Raw genomic sequence first — 27,263 nt, 5'->3', positions numbered from 1 at the left:
GTCATATTCAATATGCTAGTGCAAGTATATAACAATTAGTTCAAACTTTGACCTGTGAGGGCAGTAATACACTTAGCAGTGTCTACACTGCCGTAATTCAAATAGAGAAGAAGAAGAGAGCTAGTTCAAGATGAGCATTTATGGTTAAAACGTATATAATTATTATCATTTTTATTTTAGAAAATGAGTGATGGTTTCTCTAGATAAGACCCTTATTTCTCGTCTGGGATCGTTTAAAGCCTTTGAAGCTGAACTGAAACTGTAATTTTGACCTTCAACTGTTTGGGCTCTATTAAAGTCCATTATGGAGTAAAATCCTGGAATGTTTTCCTCAAAAACCTTAATTTCTTTTCGACTGAAGAAAGAAAGACATGAATCTTGGATGACATGGGGGTGAGTAAATTATCAGGTAATTTTAATTTGAAAGTGAACTAATCCTTTAACAGCAGAAAAATCTGAGTGCGCAGTAAACACCAGTAACCAGTAGGCGGCGTCCAAAACGGTCACTTTCTCCCGTCCTCTCCTCCTCCTCCTCCTCCTCCCGTCGTGTCGTGCTTTTACTCCCTCCCTTTCCTCCAAACACACACGAACGCGAGTAACACCGGCAGCTTTAACTATTATCACACTGTCACCGGAGCAACATCATCACATGAAGCCATAATAATCCGGAATAACGGGAAAAAACAGCAGGATCCGGTATGTAGCGCTGTTATACTCTTCCATAACGCTTTATTCCTTTGACCAGCATTTGTATCATATTAATATTAGTATTCGTGTTGCATAAACGTTGTTCAAACATTCGTGATTTGATCGGTCACCGTTTTAAAGCAGAAGAAACAGAAATAACGGTACTGCCGTTCATTAGATGTGATGCGGCGGTTCGTTTCCCGTTATGTGGCAAAACACGATTCCCACAATGACGCGTTTAATATCCAACGTGATAGAAACGAGAACGCGCCTCTTTGACAGCTTCGTTAATTCTAACGGCAGCGTTCAAGTCTGCGTTCCGCGCGCGCACACATCTGTTTTTCATCATACAGCGGTGCGCGTGTCATCTGGGTGTTTTTGAACCGGTCGGACGTTAGTTGGGTTCGATCCCCGCGGGATTAACCGGCTGCGTGATGATGATATTTGATCAGAGGACTGTATTTCTGTACAAGATCTGCAGCGGATCATCACCAACATCAGGGGGCTGCGGCGCGCGCGTTCTCGATGCGCCGTGCGCGCTCTTGAATCTCAGATTTGAACAGGATTCTCTGCAGCAGAATTATGTCATCAGACACTATCAGCGACCTCGTTCAGATACTGCGAGGATTTCTTCACTGATTTTGGCAGTTTGATTTACAATGATGAAATAATTGCGTCCTTGGACTTGTACTGGTGGGATGTACCATGGTGTTAAACTGGAAATACCATAATACATGTATTTTTAAAGTACCATAGCATTATCATTACCATGATATTTAAAAAAAAACCATGCTACTTTTTGTTAATTTCTTAATTTGGCTTGAAATAATTGGGATATTTGCTGCTGTTTCTCATATTGACTAATCTTTACCTGTCTTTGAAACACAATCTCGTCTCAGGTGACCTTTAGTGTAAGTTAAACGACGGCTCAAAGGTGAAAGATAACTAAGACGACAAGAACGCCTTGCAGATTACAGATTTCTTCTAAGTTGTCCTACAGTCACTGCCGTATGAAGACTATTCATAACTATTTAAATTTTTTATCTTATTTTGATTTTATATTTTAAAGGGGACCCCTTTCATAAGATGTAATATAATGTCTCCAGAATGTGTCTGTGAAGTTTCAGCTCAAAATCCCCCACAGATCATTTATTATAGCTTGTCAAATTTGCCCCTATTTGGGTGTGAGCAAAAACACACCGTTTTTGTGTGTGTCCCTTTAAATGCAAATGAGCTGCTGCTCCCCGCCCCCTTTCCAGAAGAGGGTGGAGCTTTAACAGCTCAACAACAACAAAGCTGGAGAATCTCACGCAGCCAAAATGAGGATTGTCAGTAACGGTGTTCAGCCTTACATTGTTCAAACCGGAGTCGACACTGATGGAGAGACTCAGGAAGAAGTTACAACTTTTAGACGTTTCTGAATGGTTAGTGGATAAATTTATGTAGTTGCTGTGGAGTTGATTCAACTCATCCACTAGCATGTGCCGTCATGTTCATCTTTTGTGCAAATCCAACGTTGAATTGATCATTTGTGAAGCAGTCCGGCGTAAAATGACGACATGAACAAGACTCTACTACAACAACTCTTCCTCTTCTCTAAAGCAGCCCAACATGGCCTCACCCCCTTTGTTGTGTGTTCCCGGGGGCGGGATTTATGTAAATTTTAGGGTTAGTGATGTCACCAACCCAGGAAGAAGCTCGTTGTAGTACCATCCAGCTGTTTGTTGTAGTCCTTAAACAGCAAATTCTTTAAAAGAAAATATCTCCCTTTGCATTGAACTTTGAGCGTCGTAACTTTGCAGATGTTGTTTATGCTCAAACAGCAACATTACACACTAACTAAAGTTAAAAAAGTGAAATCATAATCAACGACCATTTTAATATTGTTTAATTTTTGTGCCAACATAATTAGATACAACACTGCATTGTGTTCAAATACATTTTTAAACCTTTCTGTAAATTCTTATTGACTTGTTAGTGAGCCTCATGAGAGAAAGCGAGAGTGAAACAGCATACGGTCTGAACACACACACACACTCGTGAGAGAGAGTACTGTACATCAGCTAACCAATTAACCATCAGACAGCGAGAGCTCATGCGCTGATGGCTCTCAGTGGCTGATATTCATCTCTCTCTCATCACTCTTTACACTCAGTAAATCTGTCTTTGCTCTTCAGTCAGTCAGTCATCACTGTCGGCTCGTTTCTGCACACACATTGATTCACTGGTCAAACTCTGAGGCTGGGAATCTACTGAGCGCTGGGTTAGTCTCTTTCTTTCTTACAGAATTGGGGGATACAAGTATTTTTTCAACACACACAATCAATAGTTAAAAAAATAAAATATACACTGCAAAAAATGCTGTTCTTAATTTTTGTCTTGTTTCCAGTCCAAATATCTAAAAATTCTTAGATCAAGAAGCATTTTCTTGACAAGTAAAAATTATTTTCTTGTTTTTAGGAAAAATAAGTCAAAAGTGAGTAACAAGCACAATAATCTGCCAATGGGGTAAGCAAAATAATCTTAATCCAAACTGAAAACAAGATTATATATCTTATTTTTGGTTTGAAACAAGATTATTTAGCTTGTTTTAAGGAAAAACTCACTTAATTTTGACTTATTTTTTCCTGAAAACAAGTAAATAATTTTTACTTGTCAAGAAAATGCTTCTTGGTTCTTTATTTTGACTAGAAACAAGACAAAAACTTTAAGTAAGAACAGCATTTTTTGCAGTGTATTTTATATACAATTTTATTATTTAATTTTTATTATATTATTTCATATTTTTCAAAATTAACAAGTAAAAAAATGGAAAGTATATATATAATATATATATATAATGTTAAAAATAACGTCATTGGTGCTGATAGCCTCGTGGGCAGCACCGACATATAGCGCCGTTGCGCTTCGGGCGACCCGAGTTCGAATCCAGGCTTGCGGACCTTTCCCAATCCCGCCCCACTCTCTCTCTCCCACCTCACTTCCTGTCCACTCTATACTGTCCTATCACAATAAAGGCAAAAATCGCAAAAAAATAAATCAAGGCTCAACTAATTCATCACTTAAAAGTATTCGGCACGTTACGTTTGATTTTTTTGCAGCACAATTTCTGTTTATCGCTGTGTTTTCCGTGATGTTCCATGATCAAATTATGTGTATTTTTCTAATGAAATGAACAACATAATTGACAATATTATTAATAATATTAATATTAACAATATTGTTCCCATCTCACAGTTTTAGTCAAATGATTTATACATCAGTTTGAGCAAACCAATCAAAAGAATCTGTTTTTAAAAATGACTTGTATACTGGATATTATTATCAGCCACCCTGCTCTCATCATCGGACATTATAATCTCTCTAATGACTGATTGTCGTCTTTATAGTAATAATATTTGTCCTCTTCTGATGCACCTCACTGGGATGCATGATGATATTTGTTTGTTCCCTGCAGTACCAGCTAAATTGGTTGTTAAATTTCACTCCACGTCATGTGTGGTGATTATAATCCCATGCGGACGTGTTTAATCAGGAAGCACAGCTGGATTATTCTGAGTTTGAAGCACAATACAACTGAACCTCCTGAGATCAGACACAGACAGCAGTCAGACTGAAACCATGACAACAGTCTAATGAGACACAGATGAGATAGTAGAGAGGATAGAAATACTGTACACTCTTGAAAATAAAGCTTCCACTGTTTCTACAGTGATTCCATAGAAGAACCATTTTTAGTTTCCCCAAAGAACATTCTAAAAAGAACCATTTAAAGATATAAAGAACCTTTTGTGGAATGGAAAGATTCCATATGGATGTTGAAAGTTTTTCATGGAACCATCAATGCCAATAAAGAACCTTGATTTATAAGAGTGTAAATAAATGGGCCATTTCAAGAGATCCAGGGTCCATTGAACTTCAGACGCTGAACACACACACACAAGTGGAGTCGGTACAACATCTGTTATCAGAGTCAGATGAATGACGGGTGTGGTTTGGTCAAAGGTGCACAGATTTTTACTGGATTCAGGAACAGCTGCTGGAAAAACCAGGTCATAGCAGCATAAAGAACAATCATCTTAAAGGGTTAGTTCACCCAAAAATGAAAATAATGTCATTAATTACTCACTCTCATGTCGTTCCACACCCGTAAGACCTTCATTCATCTTCAGAACACAAATTAAGATATTTTTGATGAAATCTGATGGCTCAGTGAGGCCTCCATCACCAGTAAGATCATTTTCAGATGCCCAGAAAGCAACTAAAAACATATTTAAAACAGATCATGTGACTACAGTGGTTCAACCTTAATGTTATGATGTGACGAGAATACTTTTTGTGTGCCAAAAAAACTAAATTCGACTTTATTCAACAATATCTAGTGATGGGCGATTTCAAAACACTGCTTCATGAAGCTTCGGAGCTTTACGAATCTTTTGTTTCGAATCAGTGGTTCGGATCGTGTATCAAAGTCACATGAACTATTGAAATTGCAAAACACTTAAGACGTAACAAAGCCTCGTTTACTGAAATCACGTGATTTTTGGCACTCCAAACCACTGATTCGAAACAAAAGATTTGTAAAGCTCCGAAGCTTCATGAAGCAGTGTTTTGAAATCATCCATAATTAATGTAATAATGTCATTAAAGGTGCCCAAGAATGCTTTTTCACAAGATGTAATATAAGTCTAAGGTGTCTCCTGAATGTGTCTGTGAAGTTTCAGCTCAAAATACCCCATAGATTTTTTTTAAATAAATTTTTTTAACTGCCTATTTTGGGGCATCATTAACTATGCACTGATTTAGGCAGCGCCGCCCCTTTAATTCGCGTGCTCCCTGCCACACGAGCTGTCGACTATATTACAGCGCATTTACAAAGTTCACACAGCTAATATAACCCTCAAATGGATCTTTACAAGATGTTCGTCATGCATACTGTATGCATGCTTCGAATTATGTGAGTAAAGTATTTATTTGGATGTTTACATTGATTCTGAATGAGTTTGAGGCTGTGATCCGTGGCTAACAGCTAATGCTACACTGTTGGAGAGATTTATAAAGAATGAAGTTGTGTTTATGAATTATACAGACTGCAAGTGTTTAATAATGAAAATAGCGACAGCTCTTGTCTCCGTGAATACAGTAAGAAACGATGGTAACTTTAACCACATTTAACAGTACATTAGCAACATGCTAACGAAACATTTAGAAAGACAATTTACAAATATCACTAAAAATATCATGATATCATGGATCATGTCAGTTATTATCGCTCCATCTGCCATTTTTCGCTGTTCTTGCTTGCTTACCTAGTCTGATGATTCAGCTGTACGTTAATACTGGCTGCCCTTGTCTAATGCCTTTTATAATGTTGGGAACATGGGCTGGCATATGCAAATATTGGGGGCGTACATATTAATGATCCTGACTGTTACGTAACAGTCGGTGTTATGTTGAGATTCGCCTGTTCTTCGGAGGTCTTTTAAACAAATGAGATTTATAAGAAGGAGGAAACAATGGAGTTTGAGACTCACTGTATGTCATTTCCATGTACTGAACTCTTTTTATTTGACTATGCCAAGATAAATTAAATTTTTGATTCTAGGGCACCTTTAAGTAATTAATGACAGAATTTTCATTTTGGGGTGAACTAACCCTTTAATTCTTTTGTTTAGCAAGGATTCAACTGTTTTCAACATTGATAATAGTCATAAATGTTTCTTGAGCATCAAATCATCATATTAGAATGATTTCTGAAGGATCATGTGACACTGAAGACTGGAGTAACGATGCTGAAAATTCAGCTTTGATCACAGGAATAAATTACATTTTAAAGTATATTAAAACAGAAAAGCTTTATTTTAAATGGTAATAATATTTCACAATATTACTGTTTTTACTGTAGTTTTTTAACATGAGAGACGACTTAAAATTCATTTTTTGGCAGGAACTATCCATTTTAGGCTGTTTTTATACAATATACTATTTGGTTTGTCGCTCATCCAAGGTGGTCTACCAGCTCTAACCAGGTCCAGTCATTGGTAGACCAGCTGATGATCATAAACAATGGGCTAGAAACATCTTCCAGCCGGAGTTTACAGTAAGAAACTGTGGCATGTCCGGAATGAATGATTGTAATGTTAAACACACACACATTCTTGGCTTCACCAGCTGCTTGTGTTCTCAGGTCGGCTTCACCTACTTTCCTCTCCTCCTCCTCCTCCTCTCCCTCCATCTTCTCTCTCCTCCCACCAGCTGTCTCTCATTACAGCTCCCTCTTTACACTCCTCCATCCTCGCTCACTCTCTCTCCATCCCTCCGTTTGGCAGAAACACAACATGTTCATGGGTGGATTTTATATATGTTTTGTTTTCTCTAAGAAAAAAAGTTTTTTTTAATATGATGGGAATATAATACAAAAATAACAAGGGAGGTACAGAGATAGTATCAGATGGTAATACCATGGTGTTTATTTCCTACTCTACTGTACGTTAAAGAATACCACGGTGGGTGTGCTATCAGAGGGTATTTTTATATACATTACTGTTCAAAAGTTTGGGGTTTGGGGTTTATTTGATCAAAATTATAGTAAAAATAGTGAAATATTATTCCAATTTAAAATAACTATTTTCTATGCTAATATATATTAAAATGTAATTTATTCCTGTGATCAAAGTTGTATTTTCAGCATCATTACTCCAGTCTTCAGTGTCACATGATCCTTCAGAAATCATTCTAATATGCTGATTTGCTGCTCAAGAAACATTTCTGATTATTATCAATGTTAAAAACAGTTGTGCTGCTTCATATTTTTGTAAAAAAACATTTTTTTCAGGGTTAGAAAGTTCAAAAGAGCAGCATTTATTTGAAATAGAAATCATTTGTAACATTATAAATGTCCTTTACTGTCACTTTTGATCAATTTAATGCCTCCTTTCTGAATTTAAAAGAAAAAAATCATACTGACTCCAAACTTTTGAACGGAAGTGCATGTAAGACAAAATACGAGTGATTGATTATTGTCTTAATATTGACTGTTAGTCAGCACAGACGTGTGTATGAACATATTAACGCTGTGCGTTCAATAATCACACATAAACACATAAACGACAGACATGAAATCTGCTGTAAATCATGGAAATCTCTGGCGCTCATTCAAAGAATTTTTAAAGCCATCTTCAGTCAGTCTCCATGACAACTATCTCAGTTCTGTTGTGTAGAAATATAGTGTTTAGAGTGGCTCGCCCTTGCTAGATGAGCGTGAAGATCAGAGCAGCAGTTGTTGTGGATAGTTGACATCATGTGGCGAGTGTTTTCGGTTCCTTTCCGATGGTCTCAGGAGTTTAAATGGGGTCAGAGTGCTTTTTTAAAGTGCACACACACACTTATACTATTGTGCATGCTGGGTAACAGCTCAGCGTTTGCTGAAAGTGCCCATTCATTTACATTATAATCTCCTCAGTGGCATTAAAAGTAACAAATGACATGGACAAAATCAAGTCCCGTCCTACATTTGTTCTTGTTTGAGAAGCGTTTAATTCAGATATTCGTCACAATAGGAAAGAAAAGACTACGCAACTTCTGTGTCTATTATTGTGCAAAAATTCATTCGAGTTAAAACATATTAAACTGAAATTTCTGGTTATTTACGTTGTTTAGCTAGAGTTGTTTAGCGTATGTGAGACTAGTTTGAGCCTGTTTGTGGTCTGAAGAACATTTGATTTGTTTCTGCTGATTTTAAGACACACACACACACACACACACACACACACACACACACACACACACACACACACACACATATCTTGTCACAAGACCAAACCATTACTAAAACAAAAAGATAATTCTCAGCTTCTTCTGTTCCTCATTTGATTGAAAGTGAAAGCTAAACATTCATGAATGTGTCAGAGCAAACTATAATTGTTTAGATATTAATCTTTAATACTGGAGACAGTTTCTTTGAAGTATCAACTTTTTCTCTTTTTTCTTAAAAATAGACTTTAAATGAAAGTTGATGACATGCACAAAAAATGTTATTTTAGTATTATTTATGTACTTTTGTAGCAATGATTAATATTTTAAAATCACTTTTATTTTTATATTTTTTAGTTTTAATTTTAATTTTAGTAATTGTATGTGCTTTCGTCATTTCTATTTAGCTTTTAGTTTGAGTTATTTTAGTTCTTCAGCTTGAACTTATTTTATTTCAGTTAGTAGCCAGTTCAATATTTCTAATGTTCGTTTAAGTTTTTTATATTTATGTTATTTCAGCTTTCAGGAAATTTTAATAGTTGTACTCTCAGTTTTATTATAACAACACTGGTAATAGAGCTATAAAATTGTATGTGGATTCCATAAAGAACCTTTAACATCCATGGAATCTCTCCACTGTACAAAAGTAAATTCCACTTTATAGTGGAAAACGGTTCATTAGATTATTAAAATGTTCTTCAAACTAAGAAAAAATGGCTTTTAAGAAAGTTCACTGAAGGGTTCTTTGGGGAACCAAAAATGGTTCTTCAGATAACATTACCATAGCATAGCAATTGCTGAAAGAGTACGGCATTTATGAAATACCTGTTCTCAACTTAGCCCATGCTCCATCCAAAAAAAACAAACAAAAAAAACACATAACAGAAACTCTTGGGATAGCAAAGCATTAAATACTACAAATCCCCCCCTTAACATTAATCTTGCACAAAAACCATTATATAACACTTAATTTTAGCATTTGTTCTCCCTTTTGAGTGTCATGGCAAAGCATGCTGGGAATAGAAAATAGAAATCCCAGCCCAGTTTCAGGTAAATTTAAGTTTGTCTAAATGAAAAGAAACAAGTTCATAAAACTCAAAACAATGAAACAATTCAGGACCCGGTTGCATGAAAGCCCTTAAGTTAAGAAAACCCTTAGTTTTTGAGGAAAACATTCCAGGATTTTTCTCCTTTTAGTGGACTTCAGTGGAGCCCAAATGGTTGAAGGTTAAAATGACAGTTTCAGTTCAGCTTCAAAGGGCTTTAAACGATCCCAGACGAGGAATAAGAGTCTTATCTAGAGAAACGATCGGCCATTTTCAAAAAAAATTCAACTGTATATGCTTTATAAACACAAATTATCGTCTTGCACGTGCTTCCACCAAAGCCGCACTTTCGTATTCTTCAAAAAGCTTGCGTTGTATGTCCTACGCCTTCCTGATACTACTTACGAAAAAAAACGAACTGGCGCTGCATTCGTTCTGTAAGTAGAATACGGAAGGTGTAGGACATTCAGCATAAGCTTTTTGAAGAATACGAAAGTGCGGTTTTGGCGGAAGCACTTGGAAGGCGATCATTTGTTTATATAAAGCATATACATTTACATTTTTTTCGAAAATGACCGATGGTTTCTCTAGATAAGACTCTTATTCCTCGTCTGGTGTCATTTAAAGCACTTTGAAGCTGCACTGAAACTGTAATTTTGACCTTCAACTGTTTGGTGCCCATTGAAGTCCACTATAAGGAGAAAAATCCTGGAATGTTTTTATCAAAAACCTTAATTTCTTTTCGACTGAAGAAAGAAAGACATGAACATCTTGGATGACATGGGAGTAGATTATCAGGAAAATTATATTTGAAAGTGAACTAATCCTTTAAGAGACACTCTTCTAAAACTCTAGAAGAGACATATGGGTCTTTTTCTCAGGAGGAACATCTGAGAATTAGCAGAAGTGACTTTGAAATCCCCCCAAAATAATAATTCTTGTAAGATTTATCCTTTTATCATTGTTGCTTGACCTTCATGTGTCTGAGACCTTGCGAAAGACATTAAATATCTGCAAATCACTGATAGTAGGAACATTGTGCCAGTCAAAACAGACCTGATATTCCCTCGAATCATGAGGAAGACTCTGGGAGAAGTTAAAATCAGCAGGATGGAAATATAATAGTCCTGCTGAAAGGACCAGAAGGTTTCCAAACTGGTTTGTGTTGGTTAGTGCTGATCTAACATATAATAATGTTTATGGTAAATCTAAAAGAGAGTGCATTCGCTGTCTTTGAGTGAAGAAAAAGAGGAAACCAGACAGAGAAAATGCAGAATTGAAGGTAGAAGAGTCCAGTCCAGTCAGCAGAAATCAGAAAATGCATCAGTGGAGAGCAGAAGGAAGAGAGGGCGGAGACAGAGGAGGGGACAGAGCGAGAGAGATGTGCTGATTGGCTGAATGGAGGGGAGGAACAAGGGGGAAAGACAGACTGTCTTCAAGTTGTTCAAATTCCACATATGATTAGCAGGAAACACACACACACACACACACACGTGTTCCTCTCAAACAACTTCTGGCTCTTGTTATTGTGCAGGTTACGTGACCATTAAAGCTGCTGACAAACACTTTCAGCTGTGAATATAGTGAACTGGTTTGGGTTGTTGGTCTTAATGTAGTTCGCCATGATGATGCTACATTTCAACAGCGTTTAAACAACGTTTCAGTAACCACAATATACAACATAAAGCCAGTATTTACATTGTAGATCTGGTTTGATCAAAAAGTCTTAATTTGTGCCAGTATTATTTTAGTATTATTTATGCACTTGCATAGTATTGATTAATATTTTGAATTAGCTTTTATTTTCATATTTCATTTTATTTTTAGTTTGTTTTAGTACTCTTTTTTATGTGATTTTGTCGTTTTTATTAGTTTTTTTATATTTCAGTTTAGCATTAATTCATTTTTCATTTCAGTTTTAGTAAGTTTAGTACATCAACTTAAACTTATTTATTTCATTCTAATGCCAAGGCAACATTTTTAAGTTTGAAAGTTTAAAGTTTTTCATCTAATATATATTTTATTTTAGTTCAATGGCATTGAGCCATACCCTGTTTGATGCGAATTTGTGAATTTCTTCTTTAGTCAACATGAAAACAGAATTGACACTTTTTACTCTTAATCCATTTTTCTGTTCCTATTGTGGATGGAAATTGAACGTTATTCCAAATAAAACAAAAGTTTCTCTTCATAAAAGTTGTTCTGAAATGATTTTCTGTTCTCGCCTGGTGTAGTTCTGCCCTCTTATTTTTCTACCGCTTCTAATTTTGAAACCATTTATCACCATCCAATTAATTCCCAAAGCAAGTTCTGCCCTACATTTGTTTGTTTTTTTGTTGAACATCCAGTTTTAATCAGAACTGTCACATTACAGAAGTAAATATGCTTACAAATGCTGTTTCATGACTTTAAAATAGAGTTGACCCCAATCTGATCACAAGTGGACGATGCTAAATACAGGTGTAAACTGGGACTTAAAAGTTTGAGCTTGTCCACTTTCGACCACTTCCAGATGAAGTTGAATACGCATTGACAGGATTGCTTTCGTAGTGGAAACGCTCATGTGGTCGAATGTGTTCGAACACCCGCAGACGACCGCCTACTCTCCGCCTAACACGTAAACATTATGGGAAGTGTGCTAGCCAGACGGGATTTAAACTTTGTCGGCTGAAGACCCAAGTTTGGTTTGAAGACAAAAAATGTACCAAGCACAATGTTCTCTCACCATTCCTGATTTCTAACACACACTCATCTGGTTCGGACGGTCTTGTAGCTGTCAGAGCAGAAATGAAAGCTGATGCTCTCCGTATGTTTTTCCATTGTCCCAGCGCGTTCATATGTAAATTGCATGAGCTTATTTTGTCCATTAGATCGAAAGATCTAAAACCGCCCATACATTTACCCTCCCCTGGAAGAAATCAGGACAGAATGGTCAAAGAGACCAAAACGCTTCTTAATACCAGGTGTAAACGGCCTATGAGAGAGACAGGCGGGTATGTGTGTCATAAATCAGACAGTGTGAGTCCAGGGAACTATTTTAAACTTCCTGAGCAACCGGCAAAATGTGATAAGAATAAAAATAAGACATAGCTGAGATGAGAGGAACAGATGGGGAATGAAAAGAAAGAGTCCAGTGTGAAGAATTCCTGGAGTCAAACAGTGAGAGATGACACCTGTATCATAAACACACTGACTCAATCATTCCCTCTCTTCCCGTGTCTTTCAGATATCTGGCACAAGAAGGCGAATGGACTGAGATCTCAAATCACAAAACCAAAAAGTCTCTGAGAAATCTGCAAAGACGTGCACACTGACGCCTTAAACACACACACACACACGCTGAAGAAGTACAGGGACCCAGATAAATGGCTGACAAACAGATCAGGTGAGTTTCAAAAGTCAAGCATCCCTGGAGTTAGACTTTTTGAACCCCACAACACCCTAGCAACCACATAACATCATAGCAATGTGCACAGAACCACTTAGATCACCTTAGTAACTGCATAGTAATGCCCTAGCAACCACCCACATCACCCTAGGAACCACATAATTTTAGCAATGTGATAACAGACACTCAAGACACCTTAGCAACTGCATAGTAATGCCCTAGCAACCACCCACATCACCCTAGGAATCACATAACCTTAGCAATGTGATAACAGACACTCAGAACACCCTAGCAACTGCATAGTAATGCCCTAGCAACCACCCACAACACCCTAGGAACCACATAACCTTATAGCAATGTGATAACAGACACTCAGAACACCTTAGCAACTGCATAGTAATGCCCTAGCAACCACCCACATCACTCTAGGAACCACATAACCTTATAGCAATGTGATAGAAGACACTCAGAACACCTTAGCAACTGCATAGTAATGCCCTAGCAACCACCTACATCACCCTAGGAACCACATAATCTTAGCAATGTGATAACAGACACTCAGAACACCCTAGCAACTGCATAGTAATGCCCTAGCAACCACCCACAACACCCTAGGAACCACATAACCTTATAGCAATGTGATAACAGACACTCAGAACACCTTAGCAACTGCATAGTAATGCCCTAGCAACTACCCACATCACCATAGGAACCACATAACATCATAGCAATGTGCACAGAACCACTAAGATCACCTTAGTAACTGCATAGTAATGCCCTAGCAACCACCCACATCACCCTAGGAACCACATAATCTTAGCAATGTGATAACAGACACCCAGAACACATTAGCAACTGCATAATAATGCCCTAGCAGCTACCCACATCACCATATGAACCACATAACCTTATAGCAATGTGATAGAAGACACTCAGAACACCTTAGCAACTGCATAGTAATGCCCTAGCAACCACCTACATCACCCTAGGAACCACATAATCTTAGCAATGTGATAACAGACACTCAGAACACCCTAGCAACTGCATAGTAATGCCCTAGCAACCACCCACAACACCCTAGGAACCACATAACCTTATAGCAATGTGATAACAGACACTCAGAACACCTTAGCAACTGCATAGTAATGCCCTAGCAACCACCCACATCACTCTAGGAACCACATAACCTTATAGCAATGTGATAGAAGACACTCAGAACACCTTAGCAACTGCATAGTAATGCCCTAGCAACCACCTACATCACCCTAGGAACCACATAATCTTAGCAATGTGATAACAGACACTCAGAACACCCTAGCAACTGCATAGTAATGCCCTAGCAACCACCCACAACACCCTAGGAACCACATAACCTTATAGCAATGTGATAACAGACACTCAGAACACCTTAGCAACTGCATAGTAATGCCCTAGCAACTACCCACATCACCATAGGAACCACATAACATCATAGCAATGTGCACAGAACCACTAAGATCACCTTAGTAACTGCATAGTAATGCCCTAGCAACCACCCACATCACCCTAGGAACCACATAATCTTAGCAATGTGATAACAGACACCCAGAACACATTAGCAACTGCATAATAATGCCCTAGCAGCTACCCACATCACCAATGAACCACATAACCTTATAGCAATGTGATAGAAGACACTCAGAACACCTTAGCAACTGCATAGTAATGCCCTAGCAACCACCACATCACCCTAGGAACCACATAATCTTAGCAATGTGATAACAGACACTCAGAACACCCTAGCAACTGCATAGTAATGCCCTAGCAACCACCCACAACACCCTAGGAACCACATAACCTTATAGCAATGTGATAACAGACACTCAGAACACCTTAGCAACTGCATAGTAATGCCCTAGCAACCACCCACATCACTCTAGGAACCACATAACCTTATAGCAATGTGATAGAAGACACTCAGAACACCTTAGCAACTGCATAGTAATGCCCTAGCAACCACCACATCACCCTAGGAACCACATAATCTTAGCAATGTGATAACAGACACTCAGAACACCCTAGCAACTGCATAGTAATGCCCTAGCAACCACCCACAACACCCTAGGAACCACATAACTTATAGCAATGTGATAACAGACACTCAGAACACCTTAGCAACTGCATAGTAATGCCCTAGCAACTACCCACATCACCATAGGAACCACATAACATCATAGCAATGTGCACAGAACCACTAAGATCACCTTAGTAACTGCATAGTAATGCCCTAGCAACCACCCACATCACCCTAGGAACCACATAATCTTAGCAATGTGATAACAGACACCCAGAACACATTAGCAACTGCATAATAATGCCCTAGCAGCTACCCACATCACCATATGAACCACATAACCTTATAGCAATGTGATAGAAGACACTCAGAACACCTTAGCAACTGCATAGTAATGCCCTAGCAACCACCTACATCACCCTAGGAACCACATAATCTTAGCAATGTGATAACAGACACTCAGAACACCCTAGCAACTGCATAGTAATGCCCTAGCAACCACCCACAACACCCTAGGAACCACATAACCTTATAGCAATGTGATAACAGACACTCAGAACACCTTAGCAACTGCATAGTAATGCCCTAGCAACTACCCACATCACCATAGGAACCACATAACATCATAGCAATGTGCACAGAACCACTAAGATCACCTTAGTAACTGCATAGTAATGCCCTAGCAACCACCCACATCACCCTAGGAACCACCTAATCTTAGCAATGTGATAACAGACACTCAGAACACCTTAGCAACTGCATAGTAATGCCCTAGCAACCACCCACATCACCCTAGGAACCACCTAATCTTAGCAATGTGATAACAGACACTCAGGACACCTTAGCAACCGCATAGTAATGCCCTAGCAACCACCCACAACACCTTAGGAACCACATAACCTTATAGCATGATAGATGATAACCAGTCAGAACGCCCTAGCAACTCCATAGTAATGCCATGGCAACCACCTAAAATGAATTATTTCTTTTTTGTCATTGTGTCTTTTATGTCTCATCTCCTCTCACTGTTTGCTCCAGTTTGCCTGCCAAGCTAATAAACGGCGGTGTGGCCGGACTGATCGGTGTTACCTGCGTGTTTCCCATCGATCTGGCCAAGACTCGCCTTCAGAACCAGCAGAATGGATCCCGTCTCTATACCAGCATGTGAGTGTTCAAACAGACGATTCGAATCATATAGAAGATTCAGTTCATCAGATTTCACATGTGCATCAAATATTGTGCTCTGCAGGTCAGACTGCCTTATTAAGACCATCCGGTCGGAGGGATACTTCGGCATGTACAGAGGTAAGTGCAAGTTTACATGTTAGTAGACTAGTTAACTTTCAGCTAGTGCTGTCAAATCGATTAATCACGATTAATCACATTTAACTTAAAAGTTTGTAAATATATTTTGAGAGTGAAGGTGTAACTGAAAATGAATGTTTTCTCTCTCTCAGGTGCTGCGGTGAACTTAACTCTTGTCACTCCAGAAAAAGCCATCAAGCTGGCAGCAAATGATTTCTTCAGATTTCACCTCTCTAAGGACGGGTGAGACATAAACACACACACACACACACACAGTAAATACACAAATCAATATAAACATGATGACTAGTATTTTGAGCTGACTGTGCCCATTCACACACTCTGACACATCATCATCTGCTCTGACACACTGGCTGTTTTCATTCCCAGCCTTGAACACATCCACAAACACAGCGTTCCTCTCTTCTCTATGGTATCAATATGGTATTTAACCAGCAACCATGGTACACATCAAAATACTGTGGTATAACACGGCCACAGTAGCGACATACCGACACTGTCAAACATCTCAATCAATTCAGCACACAGGATTACATTACCTGACAGACATTAATATTACATAGGGGTTGAAGCACACAGACAATACCCACAATGCCCTGCTCGGCTGCGTCTCCATGGTGACCGAAAACGGCACCGGTGAATTATTGACCACCGCTGTCGAGTCAAAGTGTGAATTATTAACGACCCTCAGTGTGTGCTGATAATGAGCGAGGTCGCTGATCGCACGCTTCATCTCTCGCTCCCCACAGGCAGAAGCTCACTCTGCTGCGAGAGATGCTGGCCGGCTGCGGGGCGGGAACATGCCAGGTCAGTATGCAAACACACGCATCTGTGTAATCTATCTGACGCTTGAGCCTCCGTTAATAGATGTTCCACTGTTATTTTATTCACGTCTGCACACAGATGATTCAGCAGATCACTGTGTCTGTAATGGCCTGAGAGACAAAACACAGATGCATTAAGGGTACAAACACACTCCCGTTAAACACACGTGAGCTCATCTGCCACAAACAGCCTTTGTTGAGCACATTCACCTGAAGCAGGTGCTTCAGAACCAGATCTGCCAAATCATTTTCATGACATTCGGTTCCTTGAACGCTGGGTTAAAGGGTTAGTTCACCCAAAAATGAAAATTTTGTCATTTATTACTCACCCTCATGTCGTTCCACACCCGTAAGACCTTCGTTAATCTTCAGAACACAAATTAAGATATTTTAGTTGAAATCCGATGGCTCAGTGAGGCCTGCATAGGGAGCAATGACATTTCCTCTCTCAAAATCCATTAATGTACTAAAAACATATTTAAATCAGTTCATGTGAGTACAGTGGTTCAATATTAATACAAAATAACGACTTATATAGTGATGGCCGATTTCAAAACAATGCTTCACGAAGCTTCGGATCATAAATGAATCAGCGTATCGAATCAGCGGTTCGGAGCGCCAAAGTCACGTGATTTCAGCAGTTTGACACACGATCCGAATCATGATTCGATACGCTGATTCATAATGCTCCGATGCTTCCTGAAGCAGTGTTTTGAAATCGGCCATCACTAAATAAGTCGTTATTTTATTTTTTTGGCGCACCAAAAATATTCTCGTCGCTTTATAATATTAATATTGAACCACTGTACTCACATGAACTGATTTAAATATGTTTTTAGTACATTAATGGATCTTGAGAGAGGAAATGCCATTGCTCCCTATGCAGGCCTCACTGAGCCATCGGATTTCAACTAAAATATCTTAATTTGTGTTCCGAAGATGAATGAATGTCTTACGGGTGTGGAGCGGCATGAGGGTGAGTAATAAATGACATTATTTTCATTTTTGGGTGAACTAACCCTTTAATGTGCATTCTTCCACCGTACGATACTAAAATACTCCTTTTATACCAAAAGCAGCTGCAGATTTGGCCACAGGTTCTTCTGACTTGTTAGGCAGGTTTCCATTCATATATTTTTCGGACAATTTTGAGATATTGCATTAAAAAAAGCTGTATGGAAACCTAAAGATGTGAATAAAATGTCCAAAATGCGCATAAAAACATGTTTTCTCGTTCGAGGCAGTATTATTTTAGTATTATTTATATTCTATTATAGCATCTAACATAAAGTTTGTATATATATTTGTGTGTGTGTGCATATATATATATATATATATATATATATATATATATATTACACACATATATTTACAAAATTTTATGTTCAAATGATTTTATGTACAAAATCGTTTTGACAGCACAAATATTTGTATTAATTTATTTTTGAATTAGCATTTCATTTTTATAGTTTTTTTAGTTCTCATTTTAATTTTAGTAATTTTGTTGTAATTTTTTTCCAATTTTATTGCTTTTTTTAAAAAAATCATAAAAATATTATATATTTATTTTATTTGTATTTATTTATGTTTATGTTTTTATATTTTTAATTTTAAGTTTTTCATCTAATATTTTTTATTTTATTTTTTTAGATTTCTCTCTCTCTCTATATATAATTTATTATTTAATTTAAATAAATAAATAAATATATATATAGATATAATTTATATATTTACTATATTTATTAATATTTTATTATTTTATTTATTTATTATTTTATTTAATGTATTTTTAAATATAAACATATAATTTATTATTTAATTTAAATCTATTTATAAATATATAATTATACATTTAATATATTTATTAATATTTTATTATTTAATTTATTTATTATTTAATTTATTTTTAAATATAAAAATATAATTTATTATTTAATTTATATATGTATATAAAATATATAATTTATATATTTAATATTAATTAATAGTATTTTATTTATTTTTAGATATAAAAATAAAAAGTAAATTGTTGTTATACAACAAATGCATACTAAACAAAATATATACATATATTAAATATATTAAATATTTATATATTATAAAAAAAATACAGAAATTAAAACCTCAGCTCAGATGCAAATGTAATGAATCCAGAACATATAAAGTACTTTAATTTAGCATTAAATCGAGGCATCATCATCATGTAATGCTCAGAACTTGTGTAGATAAAAAATGATTATTGATAGTAAAATCAATAGCAATCAGTTCTCACATGATGTTTATAAATAAAATCATTTTAATTCAGACGGACAGATGTCCGATAATGAGGATGGAGTAGAAACTACATGTGCCAAGCATTGCGTTGCGTTCCACTATTGACAGCTTTCTTGACTGACATAGTGATCCAGTCATGTGACAGAGGTGAGCAGCTTCCTGTTGTCAATGAACAGGTTTATAACCATGTCAGATTAAATGATGGGATTACAGCAGACTCTAGATTAAGATTGACATGTGAAATACACACAAATAATCCCATCAGATAGTGCAGAGTCAGGTTTGTGGTGACCAGCAAACGGACAGTATAACCCTCTTACTGTCCACCTACAAACCCCTTCAGATTTGATTAAAGTGTAATTGGGTCTCCAGTGACAGCCGCGCGAGCTCACATAAACACGTCCCCCGAGACGTCTGATGTCGCTTCATGTTTATGTTAATCAACACTTTGCTGAACTATATGAACCACTTTTGATTTGGTCCAGTAAGCAAATACCTAGAAAAACACTTGGAAACACCTTAGCAACCACCTTTAATCAGGCGAATTTTGCACATATTTCTTCAGAAAATATGAAATAAGTCACATTATGGCTTGCAGAGGCTGTTTTATGAACCCATTTGAACCTCAGCATGTAGGAGGAAATGCTAATTGTATGTTTTTGTATGTGGTTGTTCTTTTCTGAGATAGTAGTAGCATAAAGTACAGGCTTTCAGACGGCAGAGGCTCCGATAGGCTAAATTATGGTAAGCTAAAGAGAGGCATGAGTGTAAAATTAACAATGTCTTTTAAAAGCAGTTTAACCATTTACAACTGGCTTTAGGTGTCAAATCTGTGACTTCTAACTCCTTGTAGTTGAGTTGAATACGTGTGTGGCCCTTTAAATGAGCTCAAGGTTTCCTCTAAGCTCGTTTTGTGTTGCAGGTCATCGTTACAACGCCGATGGAGATGCTGAAGATTCAGCTGCAAGATGCCGGAAGAATCGGTAAGAATCTAGACTATGAAAGAGGAAGGAATGTTGGGAGGTGAAGTGGGAAATGAAGACACATGACAGAGAAGAGAGATGAAGCACTGCCACCTTGTGGTCACACTGTTCTTCTGTCTGTACATCAGGACTATTAGACATCATTGAGCGATACATTGGCTATTATTTGTATTTCACTTTTATAAAAGAGTCTGCTAAATGAATCATTTTATTTATTACAGAGCAGAGGTTTTTAGTGCTGTACCGGGAAGGCTAAATGTGTCTGTTATAAAAAGTCATTGTCAGCAATAATATATAAACATATTATTCAGTACCGCTGAATATTATTTATTCAGTGTATTATATATATATTAAAAATACTGAATATTATTTCTATTTTTTTAATACTGAATATTAAGTCATTGTCAGTGGTACTGAATATTTTTTAAATACAGATTTTTTTTCCCCCCAGTATTAATATTAAATTGGTCATTTTCAGTATAGTTTTTCCCCTATTTTTAAAATATTGAATAAATATTTTCTATATGAATTTTTCTATTTTTTTTACATAATTGATATTAAATATTAAATATTTTTTCAATATTATTTTTCCCTCCCTTTTTTAAATACTGAATATTAAGTCATTGTCATCAGTACTGAATCTTATTATTTATTTAGTATATTAAAAATTATATTGATTTTCTTCAATGTTCATTTTTTTCTTACTGAATATTAAATATTTTATCAATTATAAGTTATTTCTGTTTTTTTTAAAAAAAATACTGAATAATTATAATCATTGTCATCAGTACTGAATCTTATTTAAAATAGTCAGTATTATTTATTTAGTATATTAAATTATTAATTATATATATATTTTTTAATGTTTATTTTCCTATTTTTTTAAAATATTGAATAAAAATAAATATTAAAATAAATATGAAATATTTTCTATATTTGTTTTTCTATTTTTAAATACTTGATATTAAATAGTAAATATTTTTCAATATTTTTTCCTTTATAAAATACTGAATATTAAATATTTTATCATAATTAGTTATTTCTATTTTTTTTAGAATACTGAATATTTTTAAATACTGATTCTCCCATTATATTAATATCAAATTGATTAATTTAAATATTGTTTTTTTTTATTTTTAAAATATTAAATAAAAATAAATATTAAATATTAAATATTTTCTATTAGTTTTTCTATTTTTAAGTACTAGATATTAAATATTTTTTTCAATATTATTTGTTCCTTTTTTAAATACTGAATATTAAGTCATTGTCATCAGTACTGAATCTTATTATTTATTTAGTATATTAAAAATTATATTGATTTTCTTCAATGTTAATTTTTTTCTTACTGAATATTAAATATTTTATCAATTCTAAGTTATTTCTATTTTTTTAAATACTGAATAACAAGTCATTGTCATCAGTACTGAATCTTATTTAAAATAGTCAGTATTATTTATTTAGTATATTAAATTATGAATTATATTGTTTTTTTAATGTTCATTTTTCCTATTTTTAAAATAAAAATAAATATTAAAATAAATATGAAATATTTTCTATATTTGTTTTTCTATTTTTAAATACTTGATATTAAATAGTAAATATTTTTCAATATTTTTTTGCTTTATAAAATACTGAATATAATTTTTTTTTATCATAGTTATTTCTATTTTTTTTAGAAAAAAAAAATCTGAATATCTTTAAATACTGATTCTCCCATTATATTAATATTAAATTGATTAATTTAAATATTATTTTTTTTCTATTTTTAAAATATTGAATAAAATAAATATTAAATATTAAATATTTTCTATTAGTTTTTCTATTTTTAAGTACTAGATATTAAATATTTGTTCAATATTATTTGTTCCTTTTTTAAATACTGAATATTAAGTCATTGCCATCAGTTCTGAATCTTATTATTTATTTAGTATATTAAAAATTATATTGATTTTCTTCAATGTTTTTTAAAATACTGAATATTAAGTCATTGTCAGTTATACTGAATGTATAAGAAAAACAAACAATCAAACAAATGTTTTGAGAGCTTAAAAAATTTCGACAATGCTTTCAAACTACTTTTTAGTAACTAGCAAAGTTCGTTCACAAGTTAAGATCTGTCATATAGACGCTCACAGGAAGAAGTTATCAAGAGTAGTGCTCAAGTGCTCCATCCATTAGTCTTCATATCAATAAGGTTTGTCAGTGTAGTTTATGTGAGTGTGTTCAGTGTGATCCTCCAGTGTGTGTTGTGTGTGTGCAGCGGCGCAGAGGAAGCTCATGCCTCAGGCTGTGACCCCGGGGGGTCCCGTGGAGATGAAGTCCCCCACAGCTATGCAACTCACCAGAGAACTACTGAAGGAAAAGGGCATCGCGGGTCTTTACAAGGGCCTGGGAGCCACGCTGCTCAGGTGGGGAAAAACACATGCAGATATCACACAATCACTGAGACAGAACGCAGCGCGGCTATTTCAGGTGTGTGTTTCCCTCTCTTCAGGGATGTCCCGTTTTCTATCATTTATTTCCCTCTGTTTGCTAATCTGAATAATCTGGGGAAGAAAAACGCAGACGGTCCCGCTCCCTTCTACGTCTCTTTCGTATCCGGCTGTGTCGCGGGCAGCACGGCCGCGGTCGCCGTCAACCCTGTAGATGGTACGTTTCTCTAGCTGAAATGACTCTGTTGTGAATGTTTTGTACGATGATGTTCTGACAATGTGTTTAAATTATTCCTGGTGTCCTGTTGCTCTGTTCCAAAACCTAGAGAGCGCCTATATAGGACGATTTCTGAAACACACCCGATGCAAACGCTCTACTGAAAACTTTATTCCTTTTCAATTCGCTTCAGCCTAATTTTTCAGGAAAGGGAATCCAAGAATGCACTGTGCTGAGATCAGTGGAAAAACAGAGACAAATTCATTTCATTTAGAACTGAAAATATAAATAAAAAAGTATATAAAAAATAGTAAATAAAAAATAGTTTAAAATATTAAAACATTCAAGTTTTTCAGTTTTTAATACTGAATATTAAATATTTATATATTTGTTTTGTCTTTTTTTATTACTGAACATTAAATATTCTATATTTTTCTATATTTTTCTGAATATTACATATTTGTTTTAATATTAGTTTAGTTTTAGTTTTTAAATACTGAATATTTAATATTTTTGTATTAGTTTTGTCTCTTTTTTATTATTGAATATTAAATGTTGATAAAAATTAATTATATAAATCAATTATAATTTTTTCTGGGTGTTTTTAAATACTGAATATTATTAATTCAGTATATTAAATATGGTATTGTTTTATTAGTTTTGTCTATTTAAAAAAAAAAATATTATTTCAATATTTATTTTATTTTTTAATACTGAAAATATAATTTATTATTAACATAAATATTATATTAAATATAATATATTCATTTATAAAATATAATATATTGCTAATATATATATATATATATATATATATATATATATATATATATATATAAAATATGTTTTTATTACTGAATATTAAATAATGAATAATAATTTTTTTTCCATTTTTAAATACACAATATTTCTTCAATTTTTATTTTTAAATTTTACATTTTTTGTCTATTTTTCAATAGTGAATATTAAATATTATTCCCTAGCCTTTTTTTAATATTGAACATTTTTAATATATTTTTTCAGTTTTTATTACTGAATATTAAATATTGAATATATTTATAATATTTAATACTGAATATTATTAATTCAGTATATTAAATATGGTATTGTTTTTTTTCTATATTAGTTTTGTCTATTTAAAAAAAATATATATTATTATTTTTACATTTTTAGCATAATATTGAACATTTTTAATATATTTTGTCAATTTTTATTACTGAATATTAAATATTGAATACTTTTCAATTTTTTTTTAAACTACTGAGTATTAAATAGTAAAAAAAAATCAACATTTAAAAAAAAAATACTATAATATTTATATTAAATACTTGTTTTTCAAAATGTGTTTGTCCATATTAAATAATAAATATTTTTCAATATTTATGTTTTTCTATTTTTTAGATACTGACTATTAAATATTAATATTTTCTGAAAAAAAAAAAATATATATATATATATAATATATAAAATATAATATATGATATATAAAAAAAAATAATAAAAATATAATTATATAAAAATATAATTATATATATATATAATTAAATACTATGATATTTATATTAAATATTTGTTTTTCAAAATGTGTTTGTTCATATTAAATAATGAATATTTTTCAATATTTATGTTTTTCTATTTTTTAAATACTGAATATTAAATATTCACGGTCAAGGTCAATATTTGTTTTTAAATGTTTTAAATACTGAACATTAAACATTGAATATTGTTCATTTTTGTTTTGTCTATTTTTTAGATACTGAGTATTAATTAGTATAATAATGTTTTCTGAAAAAAAAAAAATTATATATATATATAATTAAATACTATAATATTAATATTAAATACTTGTTTTTCAAAATTAGTTACTCCCATCATACACTAAAGTCAAACTCTATTAAAAACAATTTCAAGTCAATTCTCCCTTGAACTGAGTTACTGTTCACCTAGAGATCTCACACTAAGTATGCAGTACGCAGTGAAGCAGCTCACTATCTTCTGGAACAGAGCCTGTAATATGTTAGCAGAAACTGCTGCGCAAACATCTGTCGCAACTGACCATTGAACCGCTCGCGTGTGTTTCAGTGATAAAGACACGGCTGCAGTCGCTCACACGAGGAAGTCAAGAGGACACTTACAGCGGGGTGATGGACTGTATCAGGTCAGTTGATTTTCATTGGCCAGTCAGGTCATCAGGTGACCTCATTTCATAGATATCCCTGATTACAGTACAACTTTGGGTTAAATAATGCCCTTTTTCCATCTGATCACAGGAAGATATTACGCAACGAAGGTCCCACCGCTTTCCTGAAGGGGGCGTACTGCCGAGCTCTCGTCATCGCGCCGCTCTTCGGCATCGCTCAGGTGGTCTACTTCCTCGGCGTAGGCGAATACATCTTGAGCCATCTTCCCAAACGGAACAACTAACCAATCATCCCGCTGCCTTTTCCCGACCCATTATGCACCGCTCCAGTCTGTTTCCCGCCCTTTCTCACAAGCCGTCATTATCCAAGGATCAAAGCGTACCGCGAAGCAGTCTGACTGGTTTTAATCGTTTGTTGTCGTGCCGTTTGTGTATTTTTATCTGAATGTGGTGGTTTTAATACTGAGCATAAAGTGAGGTTGTGTTTGCCAAGCTGCCTGTTTGTGTCTCGTCCGGTCTCACGCTGAGACCAAACCATATCCTTTATGGGAAGTTGTCGAGCCCTCGTCGTTTATCTCGAGACATTTGAAGCGTAAAATCAACGATCAATCGTGACACTTTGAATCGTGGAGCTCTTTTAATTATGTAGTAAAATATCAAGCTCTTTTTAATTGTCAATTTCCTGGAACAAGAGGCCGTGTAATGCTGATTAGTTTGCCGTCTTTCTTAGGCCAACTCTGAATGCCTTTCCTCCGGGCTCAGGATGACCTTGAGGAAAAGTGTGGAAGTGTTTGTGTGCGTCACATATCCCTGGCTTACTGTGAGCACATCTTTGTGCCCTATCTAGGCTTTATTCAGCGTATGTTTCCAAATTACACGTCGGCTCCAGAGGTTAATTCAATTAATATTTCTCTGAAAAGCTGTGAGAGATGTTTCAGTGAATGGAAAATGTGAATTAGGCTTGAAAGCATCTCTCAAATTGGCCGAATCAAAATGGAAATGCCTCCAAACCAGGGGCGTAGCGACCATTAAGACTTCTGGAAGGTTCGCACACTTTGGGAGATGATCATTATAGATTAAGAGATTGGTTTTGCATGGCCACAGCACAAGAGAAATTCTTCCTTGGCATATCCGACGCAAATCTCTTTCATTATTTGTAGTCAGAACGGCATTAAATACCATCTAAAAACTCATTTTAACCACCTTTGTAGGAAGTTTGAAGGTTAATTCAAACATTTTGCATGTGCAAAGCAGTTTTTTTTTTTATTTTTTAGGATGGGACACATATATAACATCATACAAACACTGACTGAGTAAGCAGTTCTTTCCAGTGTGGTTATTTTTAACTAAAACCAGTGTTATTTTAGTATCACTGAGATGCTATTATAGTTTTTATTAGCTAGTTGCTGAAATAAAATAAATTTTTTGTATATTTTATTTTATTTCAGTTTAATGTTATTTCAAGTAACGAAAATGCCACTGGTGGGCCGTTTGCCGCTCTTGCCCTTTTTCATATTACATATTTTAGTAATCATCATAAATTAGGTATCATTCGAAAGCTTACAAACTCAAGATTGAAAACTGTTTTGAAATCGGATGTTGCTTTACCATGGAAACTGTACTTTAATTTCTTTTCATTTATTTTAACTACTTATATTGTCGGAAAGGAACTGTTTTGTGATAGAAGTGATATTTGGACAGAAATTTATCAATTTGTAACGGGAGAATGCGTAAAAAAAAATTCAATAGAATGTCGGTGACATCTGGTGGCTATTTTTGGTACTGCGCCTAAACAAAATCTCATTTTGTGATATCAACTTCAAATTTGGAACACAACTTGGTTAGACATATGGCTTCCATTTGATAGCAAAAAATATTTGATAAAATATACATTTTATATAAATTAAAAAATGTTTAGTACAGTACATTTGATTCATACTTTAACTTTTTCACTTTAGCAATAATAATGGATTGTGAATTTTCATGTCTATTCTCAAAGATGACACTTAAGGGGTTAATTGTTATTTTAATTACAATAATTATTTTATAATAATAGCCCTGACTAAAACTAAAACTATTAAAAACATTTTTTCAATTGGAATTAAGCTGAAATAAAATAGAAATATTAGATGAAGAAC

General features: G+C 34.7%; 1 protein-coding gene across 1 annotated transcript; it reads left to right on the top strand.

Moving 5' to 3' along the window:
- Positions 1 to 498: 498 nt before the first annotated feature.
- Positions 499 to 27,263, top strand: slc25a22a (solute carrier family 25 member 22a). Its single transcript, XM_048157913.1, has 11 exons — positions 499 to 696; positions 12,712 to 12,870; positions 15,965 to 16,090; positions 16,176 to 16,231; positions 16,384 to 16,474; positions 17,002 to 17,059; positions 20,273 to 20,333; positions 22,597 to 22,744; positions 22,831 to 22,985; positions 25,068 to 25,143; positions 25,256 to 27,263. Exons 2-11 carry the CDS (start codon positions 12,851 to 12,853, stop codon positions 25,407 to 25,409), a joined length of 945 nt encoding a protein of 314 aa, XP_048013870.1. The 5' UTR covers positions 499 to 696; positions 12,712 to 12,850; the 3' UTR covers positions 25,410 to 27,263.

Source organism: Megalobrama amblycephala, linkage group LG15 (assembly GCF_018812025.1).
Source record: "Megalobrama amblycephala isolate DHTTF-2021 linkage group LG15, ASM1881202v1, whole genome shotgun sequence".
NCBI classification, from domain to species: Eukaryota; Metazoa; Chordata; class Actinopteri; order Cypriniformes; family Xenocyprididae; genus Megalobrama; species Megalobrama amblycephala.
The sequence above is the reverse complement of the archived record's forward strand: the minus strand, read 5'-3'. Positions and strand labels throughout refer to the sequence as shown.